Below are 16,152 nucleotides of genomic sequence, written 5' to 3'. Positions count from 1 at the left end.
ATGTAAAAGGTACGAGGCTAAAACCCCTACTTTCTCTTGCTGCTGCTGCTGCTGCTACTACTACTGAAGTAAATCTAAAATGCAAAGTGGTTGTTGCAGATAATATACCTTTCTTGGTCTTGCATGTGCTTCGGAGTTTTTCCAATAGGAAATGGAAAAAAAAACATGTGCTAGCTTATGGCTGAATTAGAGTCAGTGTGTGTGTGTATGTGAGTGTGTGTGTGTATGTGTGTATGTGAGTGTGTGAGAGTGAGTGTGTATGTGTGCGTGTAAAAACAATGTAAATTTCACTGTATCTTCAATGACGCAAAAATAAAAAGTGTAAAAGATGGAAAAGCAAAATAAATAAATAAATAAAAAAAAAATCACCTTATTTTTTCACGCCACTTGTGACCCTCATCTCTCCACGGCGGTTGCCGAAATCCTCTTATTCCCCTCCCAGCTCCCGCCTCGAACTCAATTCAACCTCAATTTCAAACTGTACATTAATTTCAATTGTTAGCCATTCTCACTTTGTTTTGCAACCAGACAACATGACCTGATTTTATTTTATTTTATTCTTATTCTTATTCTAATTTTTATTTTTATTTTTATTTTTATTTACTCTTTGCTATTGCCTATTCTATGTCTAGTTACACTTCATTCAACATCATATGTTCCAATTCTATAGTACTGTACCTTAGGTACAACCTTTTACAATGCTTCCGTCCCAAGTCCTGGCAAATATATAAACCATCGAATATCCTCGATAAGATGTGTTTATCTATTGTAGTTTTTTCTTTTTTTTTTCCTTCTTTGTTTTATATCATATCCCTTAATCATCAACACTTTTCTAGTTAAACACGTTATAGTATACTTCAGTATAATATAATATAATATAATATAATTCAACACAATTGAGCATTCTAATCTATTCTACAATTTCTTATCCATAAACACATATCATGTCTGCAGTCGGTAAATTATTAACTCCAAACAAAGCATTGGCTATTGGCGGTGTCTGCTACGGTGCTTGGGCAGTATGGATGGCGCAAAACTACTTCAAAAACTCGTCAATGAGGAAAATCTATGTCACTGCTGATGAAAAGTACAGAGATGTGCATCCAATGAGACACATTCAATACGACGGAAACTTGCAACTTGAAAAGTAAACAGCATACCGATGACGATAATTTAAATTGGCTAATACACACACAATATATATGTATATATATATATGGTACACGGCTGGGAATGGGAGTGGTAAAAGATATCGGCTTTTAACATTTTGAAAGGTAATATTGAGCTGGCGCCATTCTCGGAATTCATTTCTTCTTACTTTCATTTAATTTTATTTACTATTTTAATATTATACTTTGCATGTTTCAAGATTTTTTTCTCCTATTCTTTTCATTTCATTTCTCTTTACCTATTCTTTACCTTACTTTCAAACACTAGTATAGACCAAGTGTGGTAAATGTAGACTTCTTTTGCATCTACATATTTTATTTTCAAATTGTAACTCAATGACTCTTTTCCCCATTCCTGTGTACCTTCTTCTCAATTGCAAAATACAATTTACCATATACCAGCTTTCTCGAGCAAACGTGACAAAAAAAAAATAGCGCACTGAGATTTTGTGTTTGCAACAAGCAGCAACACGATTAATTCGAATCAAAGTGAGGCATCGCTGAAAAGGAAAGAATCACAAGGCTTATCTCAATCAAAAACTTGTTTGAATCCAACAACATACATACATACATACATACAAACGTATTAATACATACACACTAATCATTAACCCACAAACAGTATGAAGATCTCAGTTGACACAATCAACAAGCTTCAACACGATGCTTCTTGTATTAGAAATATTTGTATTTTGGCACATGTCGACCACGGCAAAACCACGCTTAGTGATTCTTTATTGGCCACCAATGGTATAATATCACAAAGAATGGCTGGTAAAGTACGATACTTGGACTCAAGAGAAGATGAGCAAACAAGAGGAATAACAATGGAAGCCTCGGCAATATCATTGTACTTTAAAGTTATGAAAGTGAACAACGCAGGCGATAAACACCAAGCCAATGGCGAGAAAGGTGTTGATAGCCACGATGACGGTGAGAGCCATGAAAACAAGCCAGAACCTAAAATAAAAGAGCATTTGATCAACTTGATTGATTCCCCAGGCCACATTGATTTCTCATCCGAAGTAAGCACGTCTTCACGTCTATGTGATGGTGCAATTGTCCTAGTCGATGCCGTAGAAGGTGTCTGTTCACAAACTATCAACGTGTTGCGTCAATGCTGGATTGATAATTTGAAACCTTTGCTTGTGATTAACAAGATAGATAGGTTAATTATAGAATGGAAAATGAGTCCCCTGGAAGCGTACCAACACGTTTCAAGAATTATCGAACAAGTCAACTCGGTAATTGGTTCTTTTTACGCAGGAGATAGATTAGAAGACGATCTCAATTGGAGAGAAGCGGGCGAAATTGGAGAATTCGTTGAGAAAGATGATGAACATTTATACTTTACACCAGAGAGAAACAATGTGATCTTTGCCTCCGCCGTCGACGGCTGGGCTTTCTCAATCAATACTTTTGCAAGGATCTACCTGAAAAAATTGGGGTTTTCTCAAGCTGTTTTAGCAAAGACTTTATGGGGTGATTTCCATTTGGATATGAAGAATAAAAAGATTTTACCTGGCAAGAAAATAAAATCTAAACAATCCAAGCCATTATTTATTTCATTGATCTTGGAACCAATATGGGCTGTGTATCAAAATTGCGTAATCGAAAGAGACCAAGAAAAATTGGAGAAAATCATTGAGAAACTACAAGCCAAATTGTCACCCCGGGATTTAAAGTCTAAGGACCACAAACAAGTATTGAATCAAATAATGACACAATGGATCCCACTCAGTCATGCTGTCTTGGGTGCAGTCATTGATTACTTGCCCAGTCCCGTTATAGCACAGAAGGAGAAAACTGACAAGTTGCTTAATGAATCTCTTTATGCATCGATTCAATCCGAATCCGAACTCGATACAGTGGCACATTCCAAAATAGTACAGTCAATGCGCGATTGTGATAACTCTCTTGCTGACCAACAAACAGTAGCTTATGTCTCCAAACTTATTTCCGTTCCTAATGCCGAATTGCCAAAAGACACCATTCCGGGATCAGAGGCAACGGCTGATGAACTTAAAGAAAGAAGTAGAATTGCAAGAGAATTGGCTAAAAGGGCATCGGAAGAAGCAGCAGCAGCTCAACAAGATTTGCAAATTAGCACTGAAAGTGATTTATACAATGTAAAAGCATCAAAGGACCCATTTCAATGGGAATTTGAAGAAGAAGATTTTGAAATTGGGAATGCTGCTGCTAATGACGAGGATGACATTGCTACGGCAAATGATGAAACGCTAATTGGATTTACTCGTGTGTACTCAGGAGCATTATACAAGGGCCAGAGAATCACTGTAGTGGGTCCAAAATACAATCCTGCTTTATCGCAAGATGACCCTGGTAACCAAAGTCAACTCGTGCACGAGGTTGAAATAAAGGATTTATTTTTAATCATGGGACGAGAATTAGTGAGAATGGAACAGGTTCCGGCAGGAAATATTGTTGGTGTGGTTGGATTAGACGAGGCATTGTTGAAGAATGGAACTTTAAGCTCAAATATTCCATTGGACCAGCCATATATCAACTTGGCATCTACTTCAACCATGATTCATAATAAACCAATCATGAAAATTGCAGTTGAGCCGGCCAATCCATCCAAGTTGGCCAAATTAGAAAGAGGCTTGGACCTTCTATCCAAAGCAGACCCAATATTGGAATGGTATGTGGATGATGAGTCGGGTGAATTGATTGTATGTGTTGCTGGTGAGCTTCATTTAGAAAGATGCTTAAAGGATTTAGAAGAACGATTTGCCAAAGGATGCGAAGTTACCGTTAAGGAACCGGTAATTCCATTTAGAGAAACTTTAGCTGACGACAAAATCAATGCTGATTCTCAAGAGTTACAAGACAATGGTACTGATGAAAGCCTCGTTGAGGATGACTTGGTGCAATTGAAATTTGATGTAAAGCCACTTCCAAAGTCAATCACATCGTTTTTAATTCAAAATGAAGCGACCATCAGTTCAATGGTCAGGAATAGAGCTGCTCCTGGTAATACTGATAACAATAAGGAAGTAAAGAGGTCATTTAAAGAAAATTTAATCAATTTATTTGACGAAGAAAAAGAAGAATTCAACTGCGATTATATGGATTCTACTCAACTTGTTGATAATATAATTAGTTTTGGTCCAAAGAGGATTGGTCCCAACATCTTTATCGATGGAACCCATTCTTTCCGCCACATACTCGAAACTGAAGTGAAAGAAAAATTTGATTATGAAACCCAAATTCTTGGTGGTGTACAACTCGCCATGAACGAGGGTCCGTTGGCTGCCGAACCTTTGCAGGGTCTTGCTGTGGTTATAACAAAAGCTCAGATAACTACACAACTTGGTGAAGAAAAGAAATTTGTCAATACGGGTCGGATCATAAACCAGACCAAGAATTTGATACATAAAGAGTTCTTAAAGAAATCACCTCGTTTGATGTTGGCGATGTACACTTGTGAAATTCAAGCTGCCACGGAGGTGCTTGGGAAAGTATATGCGGTTGTTCAGAAACGTGAAGGCTCCATCATCTCGGAGGAAATGAAAGAAGGTACCCCTTTTTTCACCATTGTGGCACGTGTACCAGTCATACAAGCCTTTGGATTTAGTGAAGATATCAGGAAAAAAACATCTGGAGCAGCCAGTCCTCAATTGGTATTTGATGGATTTGATATGTTAGATTTCGATCCGTTCTGGGTACCTCAAACGGAAGAGGAATTAGAGGAATTGGGAGAGTTTGCAGAACGTGAAAATATTGCGAGACGATACATGAATAAAATAAGAAGAAGAAAAGGTTTATTTGTTGATGAGAAGGTGGTGAACAAGGCTGAGAAGCAAAGGACTTTGAAAAAAGATTAATTTTTGGGGAAAACCATCTTTTGGTTCATCTCCGTCATCTTTGTCATCTTCGTTGTCGTTGTCGTTGTCGTTGTCGTTGTCGTTGTCGTTGCCGTCATCCCCAGTATATAATGTTTTGCAAATTATTGTATATACTTATAGATATATAGATATTTAGATATTCAATTCTTTGCTTGGTAACATAAAAGCGTATTATAATTGAAAAAAAAAAATGAAAATGAAAAGGAAAAGGAAAAAAAAAAACTTATTAGCCGATCCAAATCTGTTCCATCGCACGAGAAAAACAAGTCCATTGTTACTCTTCTGGTTTTGCTACACGCGAGACCTCTTCACCTGAAGTTTGCAGTACCCGCTCATTACATTTATCATACACGATATATTTTGATTCTTTAAATATTTCAAATACACATATAGATACTTAGTTTTAGACTATTGTGAGACGACAACTTATTGGTACCCACATCGTTTGCCACATTTGTGAATAAGCATTTGTTTGTTTCATTCAAGAAATGACGACGCTGCATCTCACTAACCAATCAGCCGAGTCAAGATCCGCAAAGGGTTGCAAATCAAAACAACCACCAGCAAATGAACCAACCCCTATAGAGGAAAAAGAGTCGAAAGAACTGCTGCTACCGCAACTTCTATTACTGCACTACCATAATCAAAATCAAAAGCAACATGAGTCAGAGGCCCAGGAAGAACAGAAGTTGTTTTTGAAGGAACTGCCTCAACAAATTGCCGCCAATTCAACACGACTAGATAAGCTATTTGACCCTGCTTCCGGTGGTGGTCTAGCAGAATTACAACTAGTGGGGTCAAAAAAGTTTCAAGAGGAGGAAAACTATTCACCATTTCCTAAAGAAACGCACCCGGGAAGACTTGGGTTAGAACTCGCACTCAACGAACAGCCTCGACCTTTAACAAGCCAATCCATTCAATGCCATGTGCTGAAGAAAAAGACACCATCGTTTCGAAAAACGAAGCCTAGTCCAACTAGCATGCAAAATTCTTCTTCCTCATATGCAGTAAACAGCCTGATTTTTCCACAATCCTTATTAAACGATGAAGAAATGAATTTCTTGCGCAACAAAATTACACAAATGATTCAAGGAAATCAAGTGGATGGTATGGCCGCGGCAGCGGCAGCGGCAGTAGCAGTGACGGGAGTAGGTCTAGAGGGAAGAGAAGTGCATGATGAACTTTACGATGATGATGAAGAAGATGATGATGATGATGAAAAGGAAGGAAATGGTCATGATAACGGCTCTAGTTCAAATGAACTTCCATGTTGCTACAATAAAGAAAAAGAGGAGATCCTTGAAATTGACTTTAGCCAAGATGATTATGACGTGAGTGAAGTAGATGGTCCCGAAGATTATGCTTATAAGCTTCCGCCATCTGCTCCAGTGCATAAGGATATACTGTTGGACACTTCCAGTGCACTTCAAAGGCTATCCTCTCATGCTAATGATGGATATCGCGATAAATTCCCAAAACATACTGATTCAGAGTTGAATTCAAAACTAAAACTAAAACTGAAACAGAAACAGAAACTGAAACTGAAATTGCAGCTGAAACCAGACCAGACTTTCAAGAACTTTGCTTCCAACTCCAGATATGAGAAGAAACTTGTTTTTCATGAAGACGATAATAATGAAAATAATGTCTTCCAAGATGATGTTGATGATGATGATGATGATGATGATGATGAGTATGATGGGCCTTCTTGCGAATTCACGTTTGAATACGATTCAAACGGCCAATTGATACCAATTGCAAATAATATTGAAGAAAAGCTACGACAAATGGAAATCAGTGCAAAGCGTGCACGACGATCTGCATTGAATGGACAGGAAAGGAACCTTGCAAGAAATCAAATAAATTATAAAAGTAATCGCAACATAATTAAGACCGACTCGCGACAACGGCGTGATGGACTCAAAAATGCTAACAATATGCTAGCCCTCAACTCTAATGATAAAGTTGAAGATAGAACACCATTCAATGCTTTAGCGGATCTACAAAGCTTAAGAACATTGTCCATGGAAAACAACCTAAACTTGCAAAAATATAGGCTTCGTAATGAACCATTCACGATTCCTCGTAATTTTTTCGGATTAATACCCAGCGACACATGTTGTCTTCTTTGTCAATATGAGGCTGTATATGGATCCAAACCTGTTCAACTTTTGAAAATGGCTAGCGCTGGTGGTAAAAGGAAATAGAATGATTAATTCTTTTTTTTTTTTTTTTTGTCTTTAAATAAATAAAACAAATGAATTTTCTACTTCTTACTTACCAATGTCGTGTCGTAGTCTCATTCCATGAAATCTATTTTAGGGACACTTGTTTTTGAGAACTAACCGCTCAGCCCCTCCTAAGCAAATTGACCCCGCAATTTTTCTTATAACCAGTAAACTCTAGCTACCAATTGGGGTAGCAAAGATCAAAGACAACAAAGCCTTGCTATAATTCAGCATAGTCAACTGAGTGAAATTGGAATTCAGAGTAATGATTTAGCGGAAGGTGTATTCATCACAGTCAGCAAGTCCCAATGTTTTCTCAAAGCGGGACCGGGACCCCAGTTCCTACTAATGCAAAGAACGCTCCTGTACCTATTCATGATACTATTGGAGACTCCGTCACATGGGTATACGATTGGTATTCACCAAATTTCAATGAGGCAAATACCGGAGCCATAGTAATGTCAAAGACTGGACGCGAATCCACTGAGATTCAGTATTTGAACAACAACAATATTGGCCCACTTCAGTTGAAAGGATGGTTCAAGACGAACCACAACCACAAGCTGGGGTTTGCCAAGTATGATCAAGATGCAAATGCAACTTTGGACCTAACAGAGGCGAAATGGCAATACATGCGAAAGTTCAGTAATGAAGATATCGTTGAAAAAGAAGCCTTGGTCAGGTCAAACAATAGTGCTGTGAAAACAGAAGATACCGCACTCGAAGGTACGGGCATAGTAACTTCCAGTATAGTTTAAGCAGGTTGAATTTTGTTTAGTCTAATCAACTCAAATTCAGTTTATCGGTTCGTGAATTAAACTCTTTATCATTGCCTTTGTAATGGATACACAGCTAATATATATTAATTTATATATATATATATATATATATATATATACATATATATATCCTATTTATTATTTAAATATCTAAGAATGCATGTGTATTTATATGTTTATAATATTTAAATACGTATGAATGTATGTGTATTTATCTATCTATTTATCTATAAATAAATTCTTCACTGATCTATGATTAATCTATCACCTTAAGAGATGGGTTCGGGTTACTCTTGACCTTGATAAACATAAGAGCCTCTCTCGCGCTCATGGTCTCGGAGATGAGCTTCTCGCGTTTTACCAAGTCCCACGATTCACAATCGGGAAGAGTGCTTAATTGGAGCACGCCATCTTTTTCCATTTTCTGAAAGTTTCGACGTACTTTTTGAAGGGATTGCATCTCTATAGGGCTACCAGTTTGAGAACAAAGCACAAATAACGAGTTTGAAGGGAGCAAATCCATTATCCGTTGAAGTCTCGAATTAGTTCTTGCTCGCGATGCAACTACATCGAAGTCAACAACCCCATCGTAATCATCTGACGGGTGAGCCCAATGAAGATTATACTGTGTATCTCTCAACTCTGTAATTATTAAGTTGGATACTTTCCCTGTATCTTGTTGTTGTTGTTGTTGTTGTTGTTGTTGTTGTTGTTGTTGTTGTTGTTGTTGTTGTTGTTGGTCTTCATCTTTTTTTTGTTTTTGTTTTTGCTTTTGTTGTAGTTCTTGTTTTAGTAGCTCAACCACTTCGTCGTCATTTGAAACATTGTGTACCAGCGCAAGATTGATATTTCCCGGCAGAGAAACCCTCTTATCGTAACCAATAAATGTTGATTTATGATGTTCATTATTATTTTTCAAACGCTCAAAAATGGAGATTTCATTGACATTAGTCCCAAAGCATTTTCCTTCCAAGATCTTGAGTTTCACCAAATCCAAACATGTATTTGCATCTTCAATTGAAGAATGACCATTTCCATCACCTTCCCCAAGTTGAATATCCCTGTCAAGAAAAGTTTTTGCGAGCCACTTAAGCGAAGGTTTCGAAGGTGGGCCACGATTATGCTCATAAACAACAGATGTATCGACAATATTTGTATGCAAGATTTTCATTACTCGTAAGTCGGATTCCAAAGAGTGACCAACCAATATATCCTCTTGAAACACATGTTTGCAAAATAAAGCTTGTATATCCTTTAAGTCAGTAGTGACATCTGCAAGCATTTCCTCTGTGATACCTGAAAACTTTGTTACATAATCTGTTATTTCCTGTGCTGGCTTCACAAGCTCGTCGAAAACAACATTGCCTTCAAAGTCAAGTAACGATATCCGTGTCAAGACTTGAGATTCGTTTGCTTTGCAAAACTCGCAATCCAATGCATAAATCTTGGAACTGCCCTCGGAGTTGGGGCTCTTTGTAGTCAGATGCCAGTCTTGATCCATCAATGTTAAAGGATAGTTGAACTGCTCTCTTTGTTCCAGAGTCAATAGTAAGTCCCGAATGGTGATTTTGTCCTCTTTCAGCTTATCCAAAATGAGTTTCTTCTCTTGTTTGGTTAAAGGAACCTTGATTATGGACTCAAGTGGAGAGTATACCGAGTCTTTGCTACCTGGTAAAATAGTTCGGATACACGAAGTAAAGTTGTAGAACAAAAATGGTGCTTTGTGAGCATGCTGGATGTCTGGAAGACTAATCAATGGCGATTTTGAGGGGTTCGCTTGTGATTGTAATTGTGATTGTGATTGTGATTGTGATTGTGGTTGTAATTGTTGTTGATCCGGCAAAATCATGCTTTCAATGCAGGATCCTGGGGCAAAGCAAACACACACGGTGTTTATCTTGTCAGAATTTTCAAGACTGCACCATTTAATCTTGTTCCCCGTTGGAACCTTAAAAATCTGTAAGATTAGCAGTCGAACATTCCTAAACTGGAACCTGTCATTATTGTTATCATTTGCGTCTTTATCCTTATTATCTTTATTGTCTTGGAATTTGAATTCAATAGAAGGTACAGCTTGTTGCTTCTTTAGTTTTCGTTTATGTACTTTTTCTTTCTTGGTTGGTGGATGTTGAACATTGGAAGATGATGCAACAAAAGATTGGTTTGATGATCTCCTACGCTTTGGACGTGAAGCCTTCTTAGGACTTGCAAGCTTGTCTTTTTTCTTCAAGTCAAGGTCAGTTTCATCGTCACCCACCTCTGCTAATGAACTTAGAGAAACCGCCGAGTCTCTTCTCTCTCGATGAAAACCCTCCTCCGCCAATAACTCTCTTACTCTTGCTCTATTTCCATCTGCATCATTGTCTTGGTATGATATCGATAACCTTGCCGTATTTATAGATAGGGGATCCAGCGAATTATTCCCATCAGTCATTTAGTGCTGGTTGTGTAAGTATCCCTGAAGTGGTGCATCTAGTAAATTGGAAATTATTTTTGCCAAAATTTCACACAAAATTTTTGATGCCAAAAAAAAAAAAAAAAAAACTCCATACTGATACGGAAGCAAGAGGAGTGGAAAAAAAGTAATAGAAGAGAAAAAAAATAAATAAAAAAAACGAACCAAATCTTAAAATACATTAATTAAAGCCCTCTTATCCCGGTCCCCCGCCATAGTTACAATTTTATCAACAACCTATTACGTCTATTTGATGAAAGAGCAATAATTTTTATCATTTTTCTCTTTTAGTCATTTTAGTCAATTTTTGTCACTCAATTTTAATCATTTAAACACATTTTGTATAAATTCGTCAAATGTATCAGGTACAGTTCTGATCTGCTCTGCCTTTGAAGTGATTGGTTTGTTGCGCGCCAAATACTCCGTCCAGATACAGGACGTGGTTATCTCAGACTGAACTCGCAAAGTATACTCCGATGCCAAATCGACAAGGATCTGTTCGGAGCGAATAATTCCATCTTCATCCGAGCCCGAGCCAGCATCTTGTGGCGAGAACATGATAGATTTACCATGAACAGCAATATTCTTGAAAGAGTCCCATTTGTGTGGTATACTGAGCAAAACGCGCGTGCCAATATTGAGACAATCTTCCTGTTGATCCATTTCCGTGGATGCAACAACTACGACTGCATTCAAATTACTAAGCTTTGGGGCAGTTGTAACATCAACGTAACGCTCAAAATCGTATATTGAAACTATGTTGCAATTATGGGTCAAACACATAACCCTAAGTAGCTGAAATCTAATGGTCGACTCGATCGAGAATTCAGCCAAAAATTTCGGATCAATAACAATTGTTACCAGTTGTTCAAATGTAACACTATTGTTTATTTTATATAAGAAATGGAAGAATTCAGATAAGTCTTGCAAAGAACGAAACTGGTAGATTATTATGGTACGATTGTTTTGATAATCGGTTAGGAGTTTGATGATATATTCTTTCAAAATCAATGGATCTTTAATCCTGTAGAACACGCTCTGATCATCTTCTGTGCAATTCACGCCTGGGATAGACCTATATTGTAAACATAAAACTAACTGTTTCTGTGCATATTCTGGAGTAAACTTCTCTAACCCCATCAGCTTTTGAGGCCAAGATGAAAAGGTAAATTGGTAAAAAAGGTCAAAAAAGAATAGTTATGTGGGCGAAACGCGACGGATGTAGAAAGAACCAAAAAAAATATATAATAATTTTGGAACCAAAAAATGAACGGAAGAAAGAAGGAAAGAAAGAAACAGTGGCCAAAACTAGGAACTGTGAAAGGTGATAGATTGAGAAATTTGAATGAGATCAATAAATATGCATATATATATATATATATATTAATCTTTCTGAAGATGATCAGTTACAAAAAGATTAGACTTGGTTAAGTTGATTCACATAAGTAGAAAAGAACAACAAAAGTACCGCGAGGCAAATGAAGGAAATAAAATCAGACAAAAGAAAAAAAGAAAAAGGAAGGGAAAAAAATAAAGAAATAATGCGCTTTGCAAATCTCGTCCCTCATTCTGTTTTGTTATACAATCATTAACTGGTTTGCAGAAGGAACAACCAAATCAACCAACTATTATAGCCAAAGAGATAATGGCTCCTATCTCATCAAATTCATTCAATACCAGCCAGTCTGTCTTGGATCAGTTTGGAAATCCAACTGATGTACCAGATGATCAGCTTATTGAGTCAATTTTTGCAGAAAAAAAGACAGTACACGCAGAAGATGCAATTGATTATGAGGACATCGATGAATTGGCTGATGACGAGTCGCCCATAGAATCGAGTAGTTTGAGGCAAAGAGAGTCTAATGGTGATGTTGACCTTGACCTTGACCTTGAAAATGGTGTTGATGCTGATGTTGAGGTTGATATGGGTATAGATATCGACGATGAATTTGACCAGATGATACGAGAGCAGCCAGAGCTGCGATTTGATGAAATTAGTCAGGCTGAGCAGCATAGAGCAGAGGAGCTCGCAGATGATCAATTTGAAGAAATGTTTGGAGATATGGAAGGTTCCGAAGAAATTGGTGAAGTTGCAAATGATCATTTCAACAATCTTGATTTGCACTTGGGTGTTAAGGTAGTAGAGGAAGAAGATGAAGGTCGCAACGACTTCCATGATCTCGATGATATGTTTGAAGAGCTGGGAAAGACAAGTGGGACGAACGAAACAAGTGAGATGAAACCGCCGAGTGATCTGAGCGAGCTGAGAAAGCTTCAAACAACAACCGAAAACGAAAACGAAAACGAAAACGAAAACGAAAACGAAAACGAAAAGACAAGAATAGCATTAAGGGAGCAGAAACGAGAAAAAGTACGACGTGCGATACAAGAGTTGCAGCTGCGGCGAACTCAAAAGACTTTGGTTCATTACTTTCCCTTGTACTCGGCTGACAAGTCGCTTGATTTCCATAAAGTATTAGCTCCTGCACCCAAATATTATAGGTACGCCAGACCTCATATATCATTTAGAAAGATTGTAAAAAGTCTAGTGCCAACAAAACCCAAGTTGGAGCTTGATCTAGACGACAAGAGATTATTCAAGCAAGTACACTCCATGGCCGACAACAATAGAACTATTAACACAACTACGATTACCCAGGATGATCTTGAGGTTGCGCGAAACTTGGAGCAAAAGCGTTCTAAAATAGATACATTTATTAAGCAATTAGAATACGTGAAGCGTGATTGGCATAATGATAATATTTTTAAAAATTATTCAAAAGATTTGGTGTTGTCAAATACTGACTGGGATGATGAAGCAATTTTGAATGCTGGCGATACAATTAAAGATGAGCAACGGCGACCATTTCGTTCCTTTTATGGACATACTGCAGCAGAGAAGGCCGAGGAAGAACAAGCTGAAGAAGAAGAAGAACAGCAACAAGAAGAAGAAGAAGAAGAAGAAGAAGAAGTATCTGCAGCAGCAGCAGCAAAAGATGATAATGGTGAAGAGAAAGTTGGTACAATGGGTGCAAATGGTGAAATTGGTAAAAGAAACAAAAAGAATAAACGAGAGAAAAGAACGGGCCATCTTTTTGACGAAGACATTTATGAGGGCCGCATTGATATTGACTCATTCAAGCTTGATCTCAATGATCCCAATCTTCTCTTTGTTCCACAGAAAGACGCAATTTCGCGTAAAACCAAAACAAGTGTATTAACGCATTCTGCACTAGCTGATCGTTTCAAAATTTCGAACGACGACGAATATGAGGTTTTGCGTAAAAACTACAACACAAAACAGAGATCTCAGTTGAGCAATCTCAATATCGAACATTCTGTTCCAGCGTTACGACTACAGACGCCTTATTATAAGGTGAAGATGTCGAGAACAGATTTGAGATCATTCCACCGTCCAAATTTTAATGTGAGACCTGGTACTCTAGTAAGTTTTTCGAGACTCAAGATTAGAAAAAAGAAAAAGGATAAAGGCAAGTCTTTACATGAAGTTTTTGCCAAGACAACGGACCTTAGTACTGCCGATACTGCAAACATTGTGGCTCTTGAATACTCTGAACAATATCCTTTTGTATTATCGAATTTTGGAATGGGATCAAAATTGATCAATTATTATAGAAAAGAGAAAGAAGATGATACTTCGCGACCCAAGGCGCAAGTTGGAGAAACACACGTTTTGGGGTTAGAAGATCGTTCGCCGTTTTGGAATTTTGGTGAAGTTGCACCTGGTGATTTTGTGCCTACGCTATATAACAATATGGGCCGTGCCCCGATTTTCAAACATGATCCAAGAAATACTGATTTTTTGTTAGTGAGTTCGCAGGGAGCTGGTTCACATCAAAGGTACTTTTTAAGAGCGATAAATTTCAATTTCGCTGTTGGAAATGTGTTTCCATCTGAGATCCCGGCGCCTCATTCTAGGAAAGTAACAAATATCTCCAAAAATAGGCTCAAAATGATTGTTTATAGGGTCATGAATGCAAAAGGAGCGCCTCGAATAGTTGTTAAAGATGTTTCAAAGCATTTTCCAGAGCAGACCGACATGCAAAGTAGACAAAGACTCAAGGAGTTTATGGAGTACCAAAGACAGGGTGATGATCAAGGATTCTGGAAAGTACGTGGAATGGATGACAATATACCGAGTGAAGAGGATATTCGAGCAATGATTACTCCTGAAGATTCTGCCATGGTTGATATTATGCAATGTGGGCAACAATTAATAGAAGACAATAGTGTATTATTTGGCGATAAGAGAAGAGATGCAAAAAAGAAATTAGAAGGTAAAGATGGCAAAGACAGCAAGGAAGGAGATGCTGAAGATATTGGTGGTACAGATGTTAATGATGACAAGAAGGAGAAATCAAAGAAGCTTAAGGAGGGAGAGAGTGAGATCGACCTTGAAGAAGAGATGGCACCGTGGAATCTTTCTCGGAATTTTGTTGTTGCCAATCAGACCAAAGCAATGCTTCAACTTAATGGCGAGGGTGATCCCACTGGTATTGGTTTGGGGTATTCCATGCTTCGTGCTTCTCAAAAGAATCCGTTCAAGCCAAAGTTTCCACCTCCACCAGAAGTTGTCCCCAAGAGTAACTCTGCTGCATATAACCAGAAATTATATGAACAAGAAATTAATCGAATTTGGTACTCGCAAAGAAGCTCTTTGGTTGACCATGGTCCAGATTTTGATCTTGAACAAATTTACAAAGAGTACGTACCAGCAGATCACGAGGCTTATTATCTTGGCAAGGAGAAGCAAGATATGGAGGACGATGAGCAAAGTTTCAAAAAGAGTGAAAAGAAGATACTCAAGATCTCGAGACAAGTGCGCGACCAGCACGGTATATTGCAGAGAAAGACCGATATCATTATTGACCCTAGGTTGATTAGGGCCTATATCAAGAGAAAGAAAATGTTGGAGGACGAGTTGCTTCGAAATGCTGATGTGGATGAAATTTTGCCCACCAATGATAAAGAATTGAATGCTTTACGTCGTAAAGCATTGGAAGAGAAACTTGCTAATTTGGAAAAACGGGCTAAACAAAGCAAAGCAAAGAAAGCTCCAAATGATGCAATTCATGCTGCTGCTGCTGCGGGTGCCACCATTATTGATGCAAACACTGTGATGATGCCCGATGGTACTTATGTCATTGGAGGCAAGGGAATTGGAAAGGGAAAAAGCACTACGCGTAGATGCAAATCGTGTGGTTCGTTTGGCCACATTAGAACCAATAAGGCGTGTCCCTTGTATAATCAAATGATTACCGGGTTATTGCCTCAGAAGCCAGATAGTCAAGGATCAGGCGGTGATAGCTCTGAAACATTTTCTTCACTGGGAGTGAAGATAGAGAGCGGTAGTCCCTATGCAGACGAGGCAGGCTCTCCCAGTCCTGGATTCTTATCTGGTAGCACATCAGCAGTAGCCAGTCCCTCTCCTCATATTACAAACTAATATTTTACGAATAAGTGTGTAGCATTGATGTTTTACATAACGGCTCCAAAAGGTATTTTTTATTATTTTGGATTTTGATAATGGCAAGTAATCAATTATTATGAAAATTTCTCTAAACTTTCGCTTCCACTGTTCTTCGCCCCCTTCCATTTCCGCGCGTCTCCCCATGCAAGCATTAAGCGCCT

The 16,152-nt window shown here is 38.1% G+C and overlaps 7 protein-coding genes across 7 annotated transcripts; 5 read left to right on the top strand and 2 right to left on the bottom strand. All coding sequences in view use genetic code 12, as the record gives it.

Annotated features, from left to right (window-relative positions):
* Positions 1 to 624: 624 nt before the first annotated feature.
* PVL30_000848 (uncharacterized protein) lies at positions 625 to 1,151 on the top strand (the record flags this gene model as incomplete). Its single annotated transcript, XM_001528311.2, has 2 exons — positions 625 to 631; positions 955 to 1,151. 2 exons carry the CDS (start codon positions 625 to 627, stop codon positions 1,149 to 1,151), a joined length of 204 nt encoding a protein of 67 aa, XP_001528361.2.
* A 641-nt stretch (positions 1,152 to 1,792) lies between these two features.
* RIA1 (Cytoplasmic GTPase/eEF2-like protein (ribosomal biogenesis)) lies at positions 1,793 to 5,017 on the top strand (the record flags this gene model as incomplete). Its single annotated transcript, XM_001528310.2, has 1 exon — positions 1,793 to 5,017. The coding sequence occupies one exon, from the start codon at positions 1,793 to 1,795 to the stop codon at positions 5,015 to 5,017; it is 3,225 nt and encodes a 1,074-aa protein (XP_001528360.2).
* A 509-nt stretch (positions 5,018 to 5,526) lies between these two features.
* On the top strand, positions 5,527 to 7,245 carry PVL30_000846 (uncharacterized protein; the record flags this gene model as incomplete). The annotated part of the gene is made up of 1 exon (XM_001528309.2): positions 5,527 to 7,245. One exon carries the CDS (start codon positions 5,527 to 5,529, stop codon positions 7,243 to 7,245), a length of 1,719 nt encoding a protein of 572 aa, XP_001528359.2.
* Positions 7,246 to 7,574: 329 nt separating this feature from the next.
* Positions 7,575 to 8,024, top strand: PVL30_000845 (uncharacterized protein; the record flags this gene model as incomplete). The annotated part of the gene is made up of 1 exon (XM_001528308.2): positions 7,575 to 8,024. One exon carries the CDS (start codon positions 7,575 to 7,577, stop codon positions 8,022 to 8,024), a length of 450 nt encoding a protein of 149 aa, XP_001528358.2.
* A 277-nt stretch (positions 8,025 to 8,301) lies between these two features.
* Positions 8,302 to 10,479, bottom strand: PVL30_000844 (uncharacterized protein; the record flags this gene model as incomplete). The annotated part of the gene is made up of 1 exon (XM_001528307.2): positions 8,302 to 10,479. The coding sequence occupies one exon, from the start codon at positions 10,477 to 10,479 to the stop codon at positions 8,302 to 8,304; it is 2,178 nt and encodes a 725-aa protein (XP_001528357.2).
* Positions 10,480 to 10,824: 345 nt separating this feature from the next.
* On the bottom strand, positions 10,825 to 11,640 carry PVL30_000843 (uncharacterized protein; the record flags this gene model as incomplete). Its single annotated transcript, XM_001528306.2, has 1 exon — positions 10,825 to 11,640. The coding sequence occupies one exon, from the start codon at positions 11,638 to 11,640 to the stop codon at positions 10,825 to 10,827; it is 816 nt and encodes a 271-aa protein (XP_001528356.2).
* Positions 11,641 to 12,145: 505 nt separating this feature from the next.
* On the top strand, positions 12,146 to 15,967 carry PVL30_000842 (uncharacterized protein; the record flags this gene model as incomplete). The annotated part of the gene is made up of 1 exon (XM_001528305.2): positions 12,146 to 15,967. One exon carries the CDS (start codon positions 12,146 to 12,148, stop codon positions 15,965 to 15,967), a length of 3,822 nt encoding a protein of 1,273 aa, XP_001528355.2.
* Between the last annotated feature and the right edge of the window lie 185 nt (positions 15,968 to 16,152).

Source organism: Lodderomyces elongisporus, chromosome 1 (genome assembly GCF_030384665.1).
Source record: "Lodderomyces elongisporus chromosome 1, complete sequence".
NCBI classification, from domain to species: Eukaryota; Fungi; Ascomycota; class Pichiomycetes; order Serinales; family Debaryomycetaceae; genus Lodderomyces; species Lodderomyces elongisporus.
The sequence above is the reverse complement of the archived record's forward strand: the minus strand, read 5'-3'. Positions and strand labels throughout refer to the sequence as shown.